At 36.9% G+C, this 18,794-nt stretch overlaps 1 protein-coding gene across 8 annotated transcripts; it reads left to right on the top strand.

The window, feature by feature from the left end:
* Positions 1-482: 482 nt before the first annotated feature.
* Positions 483-13,051, top strand: LOC106582436 (major histocompatibility complex class I-related protein 1). 8 transcript variants are annotated; one of them, XR_014382067.1, is made up of 11 exons: positions 1,337-1,517; positions 6,097-6,354; positions 6,455-6,733; positions 7,017-7,325; positions 7,567-7,601; positions 8,173-8,223; positions 8,457-8,486; positions 10,416-10,454; positions 10,667-10,696; positions 11,021-11,055; positions 12,977-13,051. XR_014382067.1 is itself a non-coding variant. In XM_014165549.3 (10 exons), exons 2-10 carry the CDS (start codon positions 6,189-6,191, stop codon positions 13,034-13,036), a joined length of 999 nt encoding a protein of 332 aa, XP_014021024.3. In that variant the 5' UTR covers positions 483-749; positions 6,097-6,188; the 3' UTR covers positions 13,037-13,051. The 8 variants fall into 8 exon arrangements, 2 of the variants coding, with proteins under 2 accessions (XP_014021024.3, XP_014021022.1); XR_014382069.1 differs by having other exon boundaries at positions 1,338-1,517; positions 7,570-7,601; XM_014165549.3 differs by lacking the exons at positions 1,337-1,517; positions 7,567-7,601 and adding an exon at positions 483-749.
* Positions 13,052-18,794: the final 5,743 nt, after the last annotated feature.

The raw sequence follows: 18,794 nt of genomic DNA, 5'->3' as shown, positions 1-18,794 counted from the left end.
GGGACCCCGACCCCTCTATGTTATATTATATGTTCATTACACTTTTTTATTTCACGGACCACTTGCATTTACACTTACTAATGATTTATTTTATGTTATTTTATTTAAAATTGCATACTTTGTGTGACATACTTGTCCATAGATGTTGTTTGAAGAGTTGAGACTGACGGAACAATAAATAAGTATTCTTGTAAAGTTATTGTAGTAGACTCAGGCCAGTGGCACATATTTAATTACTATATAAATGTATCATAAAAAGTAAAATATAATGGTAAATTCAATACTGAGAACTTTGTGATGGTTCTCAATGGAGATTATTTTAGATGAGATCGCACCATGCTCATTGTATCTACGAAACCGCACCCATACACAGTGTACAGTACTATTGGTATTGCAGGTTGTAAATACAAATACCGGCATACATACTGGACTGATAAGGAACACTGCTATAACTATTATTAGTAGTAGTATTATAATGATTTAAACATTTGAACAAGTTGGGACAACTACCTATCAATTATCCAGTAGTAGTACTTATGATTCCTCAAAATACATTTAACATATTACAACGTAGGCTATGTGTTAAAGCACTACTTTTGGTGTCCCCCTCAGGAATTGCTCTTGAGTTGCTCCCCTCCAAAGTTGATATCAGATTTTCGCCCCTGCTACCAACCGTTGTTTAACATTAAACATGGTAGGCTAAATCCTGGTGTTATGGTTGTGTCTCAGCCTGCGTACAGCAAACTCAGGTGAGAGCCTTTCTTTTGTTTAGTTAGCCTTAAATCGGCTAAATAATTGCCCTAAATCAAACGCCGTTTTGGAAGTAAAATAACAACCATCCAACAACGCTATTTTCTTTTAAACTTGAATGTGGTAATGTACGTTGGCGTTTCGAGGTTATTGCCCAAACTTGAGTGTCAGGCTCTGAAGGCAGGGAAGGGTTGATGATATATATATATATATATATATATATATAATATATATATTTTTTTTAAGAAACAAACGTAATCGTAGTCTATATGTCATCTATCCCAAATAGAGAAACAATATTTTCTAGGAGGGAAAACAAATGTGGAGCGTACACACAAAGCAGGCTACTTTAGACTGCTAAGGCAGATCTCTATCACTAGGCTACAATCACCTTCCCTGAATATCTTACTAAATTACCGGAGCACAATATTACTCAGTTTATAAATCAATGTAACCTTTTTTTAAATCTTCAGGGTCAGTATAGTGTATTGTGTCTTGTCAGTGATCTCTCGAAGTTTCTTTCATTTACAACCTGCACCAGTACAGTTTGCCTGGATATAAGTGATGATGTGTACAACTGGATTTTTCAGCCAATCGCGCTTGTCCAAAGTTGATCTCGTTCCCTTAGATTGTTTTGCTTCTATTGAGGTATCAAGAAGTTACTGCCAGGCTATTTCTGATTGTTTTAAATATGTATAGCGTTTCAAATAGGATTGTTCATATTTCTACCTTATTGGTAACGTATTTGATTCCCATGACATTCGCAGGTGAGTTATTTTTTTCACTCGGAGGGTAACGTTACATCAAATATAAATATTTAATCTATCCCTTGATTTGAAAGAATATAATTAGGGTACCACGGTACTGAATGTGCAATAGGCCTAGCCATTCTGTCCAGTGGACATTTCAATTAAATTATTCTTGAAGAATACCATTCTTCATAAAGTTAGTTACCATCTTACCCAGATTGGCTATACCTGCATTTCAAATGCGTGCAAATAGTCTGGGTAACCATTTCATTAACTGTTCAAGAGTCTTATGGCTTGGGGGTAGAAGCTGTTGAGAAGCCTTTTAGACCTTTTGGATATCAATGTCCCAGATTTTAACAGTTGAACGGGTAAGTTATAAATGGCCTGTTCACTGTTATGCCACTAGTGCTACCATGATTATTATAATGTTATGTTACTAGTGCTACTATGATTATTATAATGTTATGCTACTAGTGCTACCATGATTATTATAATGTTATGTTACTAGTGCTACTATGATTATTATAATGTTATGCTACTAGTGCTACCATGATTATTATGTTACTAGTGCTACTATGATTATTATACTGTTATGTTACTAGTGCTACTATGATTATTATACTGCTATGTTACTAGTGCTACCATGATTATTATACTGTTATGCTACTATGATTATTATACTGTTATGCTACTATGATTATTATACTGTTATGCTACTATGATTATTATACTGTTATGTTACTAGTGCTACCATGATTATTATACTGTTATGTTACTAGTGCTACCATGATTATTATGTTACTAGTGCTACTATGTTTATTATGTTACTAGTGCTACTATGTTTATTATGTTACTAGTGCTACTATGATTATTATGTTACTAGTGCTACTATGATTATTATGTTACTAGTGCTACTATGATTATTATGTTACTAGTGCTACTATGATTATTATGTTACTAGTGCTACTATGTTTATTATGTTACTAGTGCTACTATGTTTATTATGTTACTAGTGCTACTATGATTATTATGTTACTAGTGCTACTATGATTATTATGTTACTAGTGCTACTATGATTATTATGTTACTAGTGCTACTATGATTATTATGTTACTAGTGCTACTATGATTATTATGTTACTAGTGCTACCATGATTATTATGTTACTAGTGCTACCATGATTATTATGTTACTAGTGCTACCATGATTATTATGTTACTAGTGCTACTATGATTATTATGTTACTAGTGCTACTATGATTATTATGTTACTAGTGCTACTATGATTATTATGTTACTAGTGCTACTATGATTATTATGTTACTAGTGCTACTATGATTATTATGTTACTAGTGCTACTATGATTATTATGTTACTAGTGCTACTATGATTATTATGTTACTAGTGCTACCATGATTATTATGTTACTAGTGCTACTATGATTATTATACTGTTATGCTACTATGATTATTATACTGTTATGCTACTAGTGCTACTATGATTATTATGTTACTAGTGCTACTATGATTATTATGTTACTAGTGCTACCATGATTATTATGCTGTACTAGTGCTACTATGATTATTATACTGTTATGTTACTAGTGCTACTATGATTATTATGTTACTAGTGCTACCATGATATTATTGATGTTACTAGTGCTACTATGATTATTATGTTAGCTAGTGCTACTATGATTATTATGTTACTAGTGCTACTATGATTATTATGTTACTAGTGCTACTATGATTATTATGTTACTAGTGCTACTATGATTATTATGTTACTAGTGCTACTATGATTATTATGTTACTAGTGCTACCATGATTATTATGTTACTAGTGCTACCATGATTATTATGTTACTAGTGCTACCATGATTATTATGTTACTAGTGCTACCATGATTATTATCGTTAGCTACGTGCTACCATGATTATTATGTTACTAGTGCTACCATGATGATTATACTGTTATGTTACTAGTGCTACTATGATTATTATGTTACTAGTGCTACCATGATTATTATACTGTTATGTACTAGTGCTACTATGATTATTATGTTACTAGTGCTACTATGATTATTATGTTACTAGTGCTACTATGATTATTATGTTACTAGTGCTACTATGATTATTATGTTACTAGTGCTACCATGATTATTATGTTACTAGTGCTACTATGTTTATTATGTTACTAGTGCTACTATGATTATTATGTTACTAGTGCTACCATGATTATTATCGTTACTAGTGCTACTATGTTTATTATGTTACTAGTGCTACTATGATTATTATGTTACTAGTGCTACCATGATTATTATAATGTTATGTTACTAGTGCTACCATGATTATTATTTACTAGTGCACCATTATTATTATACTGTTATGTTACTAGTGCTACCATGATTATTATAATGTTATGCTACTAGTGCTACCATGATTATTATGTTACTAGTGCTACCATGATTATTATACTGTTATGTTACTAGTGCTACCATGATTATTATGTTACTAGTGCTACCATATTATTATACTGTTATGTTACTAGTGCTACCATGATTATTATGTTACTAGTGCTACCATGATTATTATACTGCTATGCTACTAGTGCTACCATGATTATTATACTGTTATGCTACTAGTGCTACCATGATTATTATGTTACTAGTGCTACCATGATTATTATAATGTTATGTTACTAGTGCTACCATGATTATTATGTTACTAGTGCTACCATGATTATTATACTGTTATGCTACTAGTGCTACCATGATTATTATACTGCTATGTTACTAGTGCTACCATGATTATTATACTGTTATGCTACTAGTGCTACCATGATTATTATACTGTTATGTTACTAGTGCTACCGTTATTATTATACTGCTATGTTACTAGTGCTACCATGATTATTATACTGTTATGCTACTAGTGCTACCATGATTATTATACTGCTATGTTACTAGTGTTACTATGATTATTATACTGTTATGTTACTAGTGCTACCATTATTATTATACTGCTATGTTACTAGTGCTACCATGATTATTATACTGTTATGCTACTAGTGCTACCATGATTATTATGACTGGCTACTAGTTAGCTAGTGCTACTATGATTATTATGACTGTGCTACTGTTAGCTAGTGCTACCATGATTATTATGACTGGCTCTATGTTAGCTAGTGCTACCATGATTATTATGACTGTGCTACTGTTAGCTAGTGCTACCATGATTATTATGACTGGCTACCTGTTACTAGTCGTGCTACTATGATTATTATGACTGTGCCCTGATGTTACTAGTGCTACCATGATTATTATACTGCTATGTTACTAGTGCTACCATGATTATTATACTGTTATGCTACTAGTGCTACCATGATTATGTTACTAGTGCTACCATGATTATTATACTGTTATGTTACTAGTGCTACCATGATTATTATACTGTTATGTTACTAGTGCTACCATGATTATTATACTGCTATGTTACTAGTGCTACCATGATTATTATACTGTTATGTTACTAGTGTTACTATGATTATTATACTGTTATGTTACTAGTGCTACCATGATTATTATACTGTTATGCTACTAGTGCTACCATGATTATGTTACTAGTGCTACCATGATTATTATACTGTTATGTTACTAGTGCTACCATGATTATTATACTGTATGTTACTAGTGCTACCATGATTATTATACTGTTATGCTACTAGTGCTACCATGATTATGTTACTAGTGCTACCATGATTATTATACTGTTATGTTACTAGTGCTACTATGATTATTATACTGTTATGTTACTAGTGCTACCACGATTATTATACTGTTATGTTACTAGTGCTACCACGATTATTATACTGTTATGTTACTAGTGCTACCATGATTATTATGTTACTAGTGCTACCATGATTATATTACTAGTGCTACCATGATTATTATACTGTTATGTTACTAGTGCTACCATGATTATTATATTACTAGTGCAACCATTATTATTATACTGCTATGTTACTAGTGCTACCATGATTATTATACTGTTATGTTACTAGTGCTACTATGATTATTATGTTACTAGTGCTACCATGATTATATTACTAGTGCTACCATTATTATTATACTGTTATGCTACTAGTGCTACCATGATTATTATGTTACTAGTGCTACCATTATTATTATACTGTTATGTTACTAGTGCTACCATGATTATTATACTGTTATGTTACTAGTGCTACCATGATTATTATACTGTTATGTTACTAGTGCTACCATGATTATTATACTGTTATGTTACTAGTGCTACCATGATTATTATACTGTTATGCTACTAGTGCTACCATTATTATTATACTGTTATATTACTAGTGCTACCATGATTATTATACTGTTATGTTACTAGTGCTACCATTATTATTATACTGTTATGTTACTAGTGCTACCATGATTATGTTACTAGTGCTACCGTGATTATTATAATGTTATGCTACTAGTGCTACCATGATTTCAGTAAGTAATTGTGTGTGTTTATGTAACAATATTGCTTCTGTTTCCATCCATTAATTTATACCTGTGTTTGTAATTTTTTATCTAGCCAACCATTCCCTGAAGTATTTCTACACAGCGCTCCCACAATCTACTGGCCTTCCAGAGTTCAGCGCTGTTGCTTATTTGGATGAGGAACCAATGTATTTCTATGACAGTTCTACAAAGGAAGTGGTAGCTCGACAGGAGTGGGTAAAAGGAGCCGTGGATCCAGACTTCTGGAGAAGAAATACACAAATTCTTAAGGAGAATGAGATGGTGTTCAAAGACAACATGGACACTGCAAGAGATCGCTTCAACCAGACAAGTTAGTAGGCCATCATCGGAGCATGTTTTGATAGATAGCTAACCGTAAACACTCATTGAAGATTGAAGGATCAATGTTACAATGTGTTCTTCCCTTTTAGGTGCCCTTGTATTGCAGAAAATGTACAGCTGTGACTGGGATGAGGTAACTGGTGCTACAGATGAACGTGAACAGTATGGATATGGAGGAGAGGACTTCCTGTTATTTGATCTGAAGAACAAAAGATGGATTGCACCTGGTCGGCAGGGACTCATCACCAAAATGAAGTGGGATGCTAATGTTATTAAGCTTGAAGCCAAAATTCACTATCTAACACATACGTGTATTGAATGGCTGAAAAAATATGTTTCCAATTGGAGACGCAATCTGGAGAGGACAGGTATTATTATTATGAAGACTTAATTCGTTTTTACACAATTTGAGTAGGTTTACTATTTCTATGTCTTGGAGATTCTATTTACATGTGTACATACAGTTAGATTTTTCAAACAAGATGTCATTTTTGTTGACTTGTCCAGTAGCCTTCCTGAGGAATAGTGTACAGCCAGATGCTGTCATCTGAAGAACAAAATAAACACTATAGAGCTGTATGTATTTGATCAATATTCTGATGTTTGTGTATTTAATCAATATCCTGATGTTTGTGTATTTGCTTTCCACAGTACCACCGCAGGTATCTTTGCTTCAGAAAGAACCGTCCAATCCTGTGACCTGCCATGCAACAGGCTTCTATCCGAACGCAATCATGATATTTTGGGGAAGAGATGGAGTAGAGATCCATGATGATGTGGTGCATGAAGAGACCCTGCCTAACGGGGATGGGACATATCAGAAGAGAATCCATCTCACTGTGTCCCCTGAAGACCTACAGCAGCACAACTACACATGCACTGTCCAACACGTTAGAGGCGATGATGTGGTTCTGTCTGCTAACAGGGACAGCATTCGCAGCAACAGCAGGAATACTCAGGGTTAGTAGTTCTCCTATTAACCAACGCAGTTCTCAAGGACCCTGGGAATTCAGGTTTTTGTTTCTAAATATTACATCTAAATGTTATGTTCTAGACTTCTATATGTTATTCATCTATTAGCAAACCAGTTGTATATGACAGCCTATTTTCAAATGTGCGTTCTTAGGGGACTCTGTGAATTGATGTTGTGATCCTCTGCTAATCAATGTCTTCCTAATGGTGTGATGTTTTTTTACCCTAGCAGAAATGGAAAACCAAAAATCTGAGTACTGCCAGGTAGAGTTATTGTCAGTGTTAATACATTTTAAGTGGCCGCCACTCAATGTACTTTCCGTACTAAAACCTGGGATATTGAAGCAGGGGTGTATCTAATCCAGACTCAGCAATATGACCACACACTGTGGGCAGCCTAGATATATATTGTCTGTGGTGGAGAGACTTCACAAGTCACCCCACTGTTCTGGTGATCAGTGCTCAACCAACCTGGGAAGCCTGGTTGTTGTTTCTGTTACATTTTGATTATTCGTGTTTACATGAATATTACACCATGGCATTGTTCTACTTATGTTCTCAGTTCAAGAATAACACGAATTGTCTATTCTAGACTTCTGTATGTTATTCATCTATTAGCAAACCAATTGTATATGACAGCCTCTTTTCAAATGTGCATTCTTAGAGGCCGCTGTGAAAAGTGATGTTGTGATCCTCTGCCCCTAGAGTCTGATCAGTTTTGATCACGATTTAACACAAAACATGATTAATTATCTAATCAATGTCTTCACTAATAGTGTTATGTTTTAAATGAAATCAAATGTATTCACATTGAGCGATTCTTCTTTGATCTCAGGGATCTCCATCATCATCTACATGGTCTTGGTATTGGTCATCATCGTCATTGGTACGTCAAGCCCTCTTCACCACTGTAGACACCAGCAGACACAAATATGGCAACAACTAAAACATCCAGTGCATCAGTACATTTGAATGTCAATAATACACAACACCATAGTGTTACATGTATTTTGTTTTGTCATTGAAATGATTGAAACAGATTGATATGGTTTAGATTACCAATGATGATGAGAGAAGGAAAAAAACTAATTGCCACATATTTTTCTCCTTTTATCCAAGTAATAAAGAGAAAGGCCTGGAAAAGAAAAGGTAAGTTCCCACTAGGGATGCACGATATATCGGTGAGCATATCAATATTAGCTAAATATGCCAGCGTCGGCCCAATGTCTAGTTTAACACTGATGTGCAAAACCGATGTCAAAGCTGACGTGCATACCTATATAACGTACAGTAGGTAGAGGTCGTAATGACGCCACGAAAAATACAGCGTTACACAAAACAAAATCTGAAAAATACTAAGTGAACACTTCCAAGAACTTAATTAAGTTCAAGTCGAGCAGTGATTTGAAAGAGTTAAGAAAATTTCAGCGATACAAACTCAAAGGCGAAATCCATTAATGCCAAGATAATGAAATTCATTGTCCTTGACAATCAACCGTTCTCTGTCGTGGATGATGTTGGCTTTCGCCGACTGGCCGAGCACCGGTACACACTACCAAGTAGGCGCTATTTTTTTAGATGTTGCCCTACCGGAGTTACACAGTATTGTTGAAACACATCCATGACCTATTTGCTATGGGCGTCACTGCTATTAACTTCACGACTGACATTTGGACCAGCGAGTGAGCATGATAGCACAGTGTGTCGACGAGGATTTCGTTCTAAGGAAAGCCGTATTGCATGCTCAAGAATGTGCTGGTTCTCATACCGCTGCTGCCATATCAATGGCATTGCATTTGAGAACATGTTTGAAACATGAACACACTCTCCTAGCGCCATTTGAACAACTGACTCGAGAAATAAGCTCATCAACTGCGTCTGCAGCAGACGTGATACCCTCTGTCATGGCATTGAAACACCTGCTAAACGAAACTGCCAACACAGACCGTGGGGTTAAAACTTACAAAAGTACTCGAGGCTGTGAACAAGCGATTCGGTGGCATTCTCTCTGAGCCTCTACTGTGTTGCCACTATGCTCGATTGCTGGGTACAAGGACTGCTACTTCGATGCAGACAAGGAACAGGGTTTATGTGAAATGTTACATACACAGCTGGACAAGATGGAAATGGACACCGTGACAGTGCGCACCGAGGAAGAGAGGCCACGGACAGACAGCTGAAACTTCCCTGCTGACATGTATGATGAAATCCTGGTTGAGAATGAAACGACTGAACAAATGAACAACGAAACAGCACATCAAGTACGTGAAAGAAATAGATTTTGATGATGTTTTACTGGTAATGGGGACATAACTTAAATGCCAACAAAATAACTTTTTGGACTGTGTGTAACCTTTATTTAACTAGGCAAGTCAGTTAAGAACAAATGATTATTTACAATGACTGCCTACCCCGGCCAAACCCAGACGACGCTGGGCCAATTGTGCGCCGCCCTATGGGACTCCCAATCACGGCTGGATGTGATACAGCCTGGATTCAAACCAGGGACTGTAGTGACGCCACTTGCACTGAGATGCAGTGCCTTAGACCGCTGCGTCCATGTATGTGTGTTAACTATTTAACTGTACTAGAAATGCTTAAAAAGCCGCTAAAATTTGTAATATCAGGTATCGTTTTTTGGGGGGGGGCAAGGAAAATATCGGGTATCGGACAAAAATGTCATATCAGTGCATCCCTAGTTCCCACCTATTCTTTTAACCACTATACCCTGTTGATAATACTGCAAAATGAGGGGTTTCAAACTACTTTACTCAATTGCTGCATTGTCTACTAAACAATACAGTGATCATTATATTGTATTTAACATTCATTTTCAGGCTTTAAGGTTAGTCAGTTTTGAAATTCTGAAGGCTATTATAACGTTAATCTTTCTAAAGTCCTTCTAGAACCAACAGCTGGAAAGGAAAAACAATGTGCAACTGAGTACTGAACTGTGTTGTGCTGTATGCAATAGAGGAGTGAATCCTTTATGAAGGATTTCACAATAACTTCCACCTCACCTTACTGAAAAGGTGAGGTGGAAGTTATTGTGAAATGTTCCTTTTTTCCAATTCTCAGTAAGTCTCCTGAAGAAGAGTGTTCATCTGCTCATCAATGGTGAGTATTCAGATTTCTATTTTACTAAAATATGACCCTTCGGCAATAAAGAAATTCAGTCTGGTTGTTTCCCTTTTCATTAATTAAGAGCATAATTTGAGGAGTTTAACATTAAAGAGCTTTGTAAAAATTATGTCAATAATTCGTCAAGGCATTTCCTCCATTACTGATTGAAATAAAAAATAAAAAAACATTTTCTTTTCCCCCCCAAGCAAAAACTGCTGAAATGGAGAAACCAAAAAGTAAGTACTGCCACATGGAGAGTTATTGTCAGTGATAATACATTTTATAATCTACTTTCCGTACTGAAACCTGGGAAATTGAAGCAGGGATGTATGAAGTCCAGACTCAGCAATATGACATCACCATACACGGTGGGGAGCCTAGATGGTTTGTGGTGGAGAGACTTCGTAAGTCACCCAACTATTCTGGTGATGTCGTATCGCTAAGTCTTCCATTAATGCATTCTTGTTTAAATGTCCCCGGTATCAGTACGGAAAGTAGAAAACTGTGATTTTCACAGTTTAATGTTGACATGTTAAAATAAGAAATATGCTGCTTTTCAGAGAGACATTCAGCTGATACTCTCCAGATACAACTGGTAAGAATATTTATTCCTGTATTTGTATAGCTTCATATTTGTAGTTGAAAACGGGTTCTTCAATGAACAATCTGAAACCAGTCAATGAATGCAAATGAATCTAAATGTAACTTTAAATGCACCAATGACTTGACGCAGACTCCCCTTCAAGGTATTTTGTGGACCTGAAGACTGTCAAGTTTTGAGTTTATTAGTCATCCAGACCTCTTATAGGTTCTTAAAAACAAACCCAAGTCTGGATGTTGGCCTCCCCCCATAAATGATTTTCAGTTTGTTGTTTATTTATCCACACATCACATGTACAAATGTAGCTCAGTTGGTAGAGCATGGCGGTTGCAACCCCACGGTTGTGGGTTCGATTCCCACAGGGGACTAGTAGGAAACAATTATGAAAATGAATGTACTCACTACTAGAGGTCGATCGATTATGATTTTTAAACGCCGATACCGATTATTGGAGGACCAAAAAAAGACGATACCGGTTAATCGGACGATTTTTTAAAATTTGTATTAACTTCTATGGGAAACGTGGGACGTGAACGTCCCACTCTATTCAACAGCCAGTGGTATACCGTGGCGCGAAATACAAAAACCTTAAAAATGCTACAACTTCAATTTCTCAAACATATGACTATTTTACACCATTTGAAAGATAAGACTCTCGTTAATCCAACCACATTGTCCGATTTCAAAAAAGCTTTACAGCGAAAGCAAAACATCAGATTATGTCAGGAGAGTACCCAGCCAAAAATAATCACACAGCCATTTTCAAAGCAAGCATATATGTCACAAAAACACAAACCACAGCTAAATGCAGCACTAACCTTTGATGATCTTCATCAGATGACACTCCTAGGACATTATGTTATATAATACATGCATGTTTTGTTCAATCAAGTTCATATTTATATCAAAAAACAGCTTTTTACATTAGCATGTGATGTTCAGAACTAGCATACCCACCCAAAACTTCTGGTGAATTTACTAAATTACTCATGATAAACGTTTACAAAATACATAACAATTATTTTAAGAATTATAGATACAGAACTCCTTTATGCAATCGCGGTGTCAGATTTTAAAATAGCTTTTCGGCGAAAGCACATTTTGTAATACTCTGAGTACATAGCTCGGCCATCAAGGCTAGCTATTCAGACACCCGCCAACGTCGAGGCTCAGTAAACTCCTTTGCTGTTCTTCGTCAGAATGCACTCCCAGGACTTCTACTTCAACAACAAATGTTGTTTTGGTTCCAAATAATCCATAGTTATTATCCAAATACCTCCGTTTTGTTCGTGCGTTCAGGTCACAATCCAAAGGGTGACGCGCGGGCGCATTTCGTGACAAAGAAATTCTAAATGTTCCTTTACTGTACTTTGAAGCATGTCAAACGCTGTTTAAAATCAATTTTTATGCGGTTTTCCTCGTAAAATAGCGATAATATTCCAACCGGACAACCTTGTATTCATTCAAACAGATGAAGAAAAAAATGGCCAAGTCTCGTGGCCGCGCATTTCCAGGCTCTGAGCCACCAGGCAGACCACTCACAAACAGAGTTCTTGTACCTTGCCCAGAGACATCAGACGCCCCAATCCACTTTCTGGCGCCTTCAGAGAGCCAATGGAAGCCTTAGAACGTGTCACGTAACCCCAAAGATACTGTAATTTGTTATGAAAACTTGAAATCGGCCCTACTCACTACTGTTAGTTGGTCTTGATAAGAGTGTCTGCTAAAGGATGAAATGTGATTGTGGAGGGCGAGGGAGATAAAACTCAGACAGCTTGTGGGAGGGGACTTACTCAAATGCACATGCACACAATACTGTGATTATTGTCAATAGATTATGATCATTTACAGGATATGTTGTTTGCATGCTATTTTAAGGTGAATTTTGTTCAGGATGAATGTTTTCATATTTAAGGTTCCGACAGAACGTCCAACAGAAGCAGAACAATTTCCTCAGGCTTCAACTGTCTGTTGACTCTGACAACTTTACGTAAGTATCCATTAATTGTGATCCTTTTGGTGTATAATATCAGCATGTAAAGTAAATGTTTTGAATCCTGTGTGACAGATGAACTTGTGCATTGATTTTGTACATGGATGTAACTGTCTAAGTTCTGTGCTTTGTTCTCTGATTACACATTTTTTATTTTCTGTGCTTTCTCCTAGAAAAAGGATGGAAAACAAGTAAGTTGGGATCTTCTTAACATCTCATTTGCTGTATGTGCTTGGAATAGTTTTGATATTCTTTAATTACATGAATCTGCTTTAATAACATACATCTGATAGTATGTTCTCTTTCCTAGGTTTTTAGTCTAGGCCTACTGCAGTTGGAGGGGTGTCTTCTTTTGTGATCTTGGACACCTGAATTATCTGTGGAGTTGCAAAATATTTCAGAGGGTTTGGAATTTGTTAATTCAGTATATTGGCTACCATACAAAGCTCTCAAACTAGTAATGTATGCACAAAAAAGTAATCTTCCTGATACTAGGGCTGGTACAATTATCATATAGTCGTGTAACCGACAGTTATGGACAATAACCGTGAACCAAAACATACAGTCGTCATAATCGTCTTAATACATTCATTTTATGAGAAGGGGGATTCTACTTTATATTCAAGAACATACAGTTTACCCAAATTACATTTGTAATTTTTAAATTAAGTGGGTAAAGTTGGCAATCATTTTATGAGCAGATCGGCACGGTCAGGAGTAGGAGATTCCTTTTCAAAGGTTCCAAGCGGTCAAAACCATACGTTTTTTAGACAGGGGTGTCAACAAAGCTGTGTTGTATTCGTTAGGTAAAGATGCATTGGAAGCCCAAAACATTATTCTACAAATCACAATCATGACAATAACTACATGATTGTCTTTAGTATCATTAAAGGTGAAGACAGTTATTTTATCAAATCAATTCTCTGTAATTATTATTACGTGATTAAGCTAATCATGTACATTAATTAACTAGGAAGTTGGTGCACCACGGAAAATGTTCAGATTACAAAGTTAGAATTTTCTGAATATAACTCTTTTTAAAATATTTTAATATCTGATCAAATAGTCTTCTATTAATTAATTATTATTACCTTCGTCAGTCTCATCTGGACGTTGTAAATGATTGGTTATCTGGACGAACCCAGCCTTTACTATAATTCATCCATACACCAATTGGCTCAATTATTTATTTACTAACTAATTAAGCAGTTACAGAGTATACAATACATAATAACATTATACAGTAAAATACCGTCGCTTGTGGACTAAACAAGACAAAACAGTTTGGTTATAACACCGTAAATTCAGAGAGAAGAGAAGGGGGTTTTGGAAGGAAGTCTAAGGAATTGGTCTTTATCGGACCTGGGAAGCTATTCTTGCATAAATACATATGCCACTAACGATCGCTCATTCGGAAAAGCAATGCATTGTATTTACTTGAAGCTGGTTTGCCCAGTCGATGTCACCCTGTCCTTTGTGGAATCTTCCGGGTCGTTGTGTGAGAAGTTCACGTGGTCTGAGAGGTTAATCTCACTCTGGAGATTCGTCCACGTCTGTCTGTTCTCGTACTAGATTTGCAACTTTTCCAGCTGCAGTCTGTTAGGCTGTCATCTAGGACTCACTTCTTCTTAAGTGATCAATAGTTCAGAGTTCATACCATTTCACGTGTAGAGCAAGCTCCCACGTTTCCTGGCCAGTATGGTTGACATTAGAATTAGCCCTTTTAAACGTGAGGACAAATCCTTACGGTATTCAGAAATTGACGTGACTTTGGGTCACAGGGCTTTTATAGAAATGTAGAAAAGGGGTTGGTTCATAATTTCCAACCATTCATTTTAAAGGTTAACATCACATTACATCATTTCGCAAATAGTTTAATCTTTACTCATTCATTTTATACAATAATTAGATGCAAACCTCATAACTGAGGCACCTGTATAAACAGAGTTAGGCTAACGTGGCTGTATTGTCTTTCATGAGGTCACAATCATGAAACAAAACGGACCGGGTCGTAGCTGGCTTCTCCACCGACATTTTACACATTGTCCAAAATAGGAATATTGTTTAATTCTCAAATTCTGGGATGTAGTAGAATTGGGCGGGAGAATCCCTTTGTCTTACTGTGAAAATCTCTATACTGCATGGTCAGGGAGAGAGGAGTCTCTGGTATTTACGAAGTGGTTGTGAGGTCGTAAAACTACTCTCCCCTCCTAACAGTAGGGGGAGTTGTTTACATCTCTGCTAGCCAGTTCACTGAAAGGGCTAGCGTCATGACAGTAGTGTATGATATCATATAATAAAATATATTGTTGTGTGCGGCCTTAACCCAATACCTGGACACCTCGTGAAGAGGTTTGGCCCAATGGGAATATACGGGACAGTAGTGGAGTTAGTGACTGACAGATCTGCTTAGAGGGCTCGGTCTGTTTAGCGTAACGATTTTTTTTCAAATTTGGGTCGTGAGAGGTTTTGAATGGGTCTTGGGTGTTGAGTATCAACAAAAAACATTTGGAAGTAATGTATTGTGTGCTAATTTGCATAAATTAGCATACAATAACTCACCAACAGTAACTCTTGAACCGTTCAAGCTAGAGACACCAAACCAACTTTCGCATGTTCAGGCTATCCTGTCAATTGTAATTGATCCTTCACAAGCTAGAATGCACACCACATTCTCATCAGGAAATGTACTTTTCTCGTTTTTAATTGTAATTTTTTGTCTGCACTGACTCCTTTATAAGGGCAGGGATGAGGGATTATCTGCAATGTCACCATATTGTGCACCAATGGCGGTCAGTGCCATTTCTGATGAGGGAGGATGATTTTTTTTTCACAAGCGTGGCCTTATTTCTATTACAGCATGTTGGATGAATGTCATTCATAATCCATTCACCCAGTTCAATGTAACATTGATATGTTTAGGCTACTACATGATACTCACATTTTCATAAGGTTGCAACAACCTAGTCTGAATGAAAGTTTACAATGTAGGTGCACACAGGTTGAGAGAAAAATGTGAGATGACACCCCGACAGTGACACATGGACAGACTGCATCTAGGTTATCTAGGGTGTAATCATTAGTCCAACAGTTGCAAACGAGAGTTTCTATTGGACAAATTCCGGTATTTTTATCCCGTTTCGTTTGCTTCCGTTTAAGAAACGTTTTTCAACAAAATCGCTGGAATGAATACACCCCTGATCACGCAAGCACAGTTCACTTTCATACGTAGCAGCCACGTTGTATTCATTCTAGCCTCTATGCACTCTCCTCTCACCTTTTCACTTTGTTTGTGAACTTCAATGCACAACACATCAGCTGTATATGACCAGGCAAAAAAACCTTTCCAAACCATGACATAACCTCTACACACAGCCTACCTCATTGTCCACATATTAGCTACAGTAACGTCCTAGTCAACATAGCTAATATAACTAATGCGTTAGGCAACATGCTACAATCAGGCAGTAACTTTACAGTTACAGTGTAAGCAGTTACGCGGGCGGGCCCAGTTTGTGGAAATAAATAAAACCAAAAGCTTACCTTGACTTGGAAGAGTTCCAGTGTTGTGTTGGATAGTCATAGGCAGCTAGCTAACATAGCATCCCTCTGTTTGTGCTGGGTGTTTGAGTAACTAAACTAGCCAGCTGCATTTGCTAGCTAAGTAAGTGAAACTGAAAGTGATAAAAAAGCTTCTCCATTTTTGAAAAAATGAATTTGTCTCTCTTGGAGTCAACTACTCACTACATGTTATACACTGCAGTGCTAACTAGCTGTAGTTTATGTTTTCAGTACTAGATTCATTCTCTGATCCTTTGATTTGGTGGACAACATGTCAGCTCATGCTGCAAGAGCTCTGATAGGTTGGATACTTCCTCCAGAAGTTGTCATAATTACTGTATAAGTCTATGGAAGGGGTTGAGAACCAACAGCCTTGTAGGTTTTGTATTGAAGTCAATGTACCCAGAGGAGGACGGAAGCTAGCTGTCCTCCGGCTACACCATGGTGCTACCTTACAGAGTGCTGCTGAGGCTACTGTAGACCTTCATTGCAAAACCGTGTATTTTGTTATTTGGTGACATGTGAATATATTATGTATAGTTTTATCTAAAAAGGATAACTTTTTTAATGTTTTACTATTTTTATGAAATGTACTGACTAGGATGGTCCTCCTCTTCCTCCTCTGAGGAGCCTCCACTGTTGTGCACCAATATGGATGTTACATTAGATGGCTGTTTAGGGAAAACTAAGGGATTGCCTGATTGTTCTTATTTGGGGAGTGATGAGCCCTCTACGCTGCAGGATTTTCACAGCACTTTTCCACCAACATATTGGAATGAGAACCAAATTAAAATAGGGATACTATGAGTGGTTAATGATTACAAGTGATTATATCAGAGTCTCAGAACTAAAGGTGTGAGAGTGTCTGGGAAATAATTTCAAATGTTTAATTTCACTCTATTCTTTCCAGTTTTCAATGTTATTTTATTTAACAGTTGGGAAGAGATTGACTGCATCACTATTGGTCTTTGTGTGAGGTATTGATGTGTTGAAGCTACCGAACTGTCTGTTCAAGCAGTTGGCACACAGTTCGGACATTCATCGGTACAAGACATGCAACCAGAGGTCTCTTCACAGTACCCTAAACAGAGGCTGGGAAACGCACAGCATTAAATAGCTATGACTACATGGAACTCTGCTGCCTCAGGTAACTCAAGCTAGCAATAAAATCAGTTCAAAGAACACCTTACTACACAAAGGGGACTGTGAAGAGACAAATACATTTTATATATCTTGAGGTTTATTTTGCACTGTATTATGTATTAGACCTAGATATTGTGTGTAAGTTCTGATACTTGGGCTGTGACGTTTTTAAATGTATGTAATTCAGTCCTTAACCAATAATGTTCTGTACTATGTATTATTTCATGTTGACCTCAGAAAGAGTAGCTGATGCTTTTGTAGGATCAGTTACAGTACCAGGAACATATTTGTGCTGCTGGAGAAATACTGCAATTGTTGTAATTTATTTTCACATATAATAAAGATGTTATTGCATTGCCGAGGTTGTGGGTTTGATTCTCTCTGGGGGCAAACATACTAAAATGTATGCAGATACTGTAATGTAAGTTACTTTGTATTTAGGTTATATATACACTACCAGTCAAGTGTGTGTGTGTGTGTGTGTGTGTGTGATGACATTGCCAAAAGGCACCTAAAGGACTCTCATACCATGAGAAACAAGATTCTTTGGTCTGATGAAAGCAAGATTTAACTCTTTGGCCTGAATGCCAAGCGTCACGTCTGGAGGAAACCTGGCACCATCCCCACGTTGAAGCATGGTGGTGGCAGCATCATGCTGTGGGGATGTTTTTCAGCGGCAGGGACTGGGAGACTGGTCAGAATCAAAAGATGAACGGAGCAAAGTACCGAGAGATCCTTGATGAAAACCTGCTCCAGAGCACTCAGGACCTCAGACTAAGGCGAAGGTTCACCTTCCAAATGGACAACCAAAAGCACACAGCCAAGACAACACAGGAGTCTCTGAATGTCCTTGAGTGGCCCAGCCAGAGCCCAGACATGAACCTGATCGAACATCTCGAGAGACCTGAAAATAGCTGTGCAGCTACGCTCCCCATCCAACCTGACAGAGCTTGAGAGGATCTGCAGAGAAGAATGGGAGAAACTCACCAAATATAGGTGTGCCAAGCTTGTAGCGTCATACCCAAGAAGACTCAAG

The sequence above is a fragment of the Salmo salar genome, chromosome 21, assembly GCF_965601325.2.
Source record: "Salmo salar chromosome 21, fSalSal1, whole genome shotgun sequence".
Taxonomy (NCBI): Eukaryota; Metazoa; Chordata; class Actinopteri; order Salmoniformes; family Salmonidae; genus Salmo; species Salmo salar.
This window is presented reverse-complemented; position numbering and strand designations above follow the sequence as displayed.

Excerpts from the sequence above, each read along its gene's own strand:
- LOC106582436 (XM_014165547.3), top strand. The coding sequence starts at position 1,442 with ATGTATAGCGTTTCAAATAGGATTGTTCATATTTCTACCTTATTGGTA. Across the intron at positions 1,518-6,096 it reads GATTCCCATGACATTCGCAG|CCAACCATTCCCTGAAGTAT; the intron begins GTGAGTTATTTT and ends TTTTTTATCTAG. Across the intron at positions 7,326-8,172 it reads CAACAGCAGGAATACTCAGG|GGATCTCCATCATCATCTAC; the intron begins GTTAGTAGTTCT and ends CTTTGATCTCAG.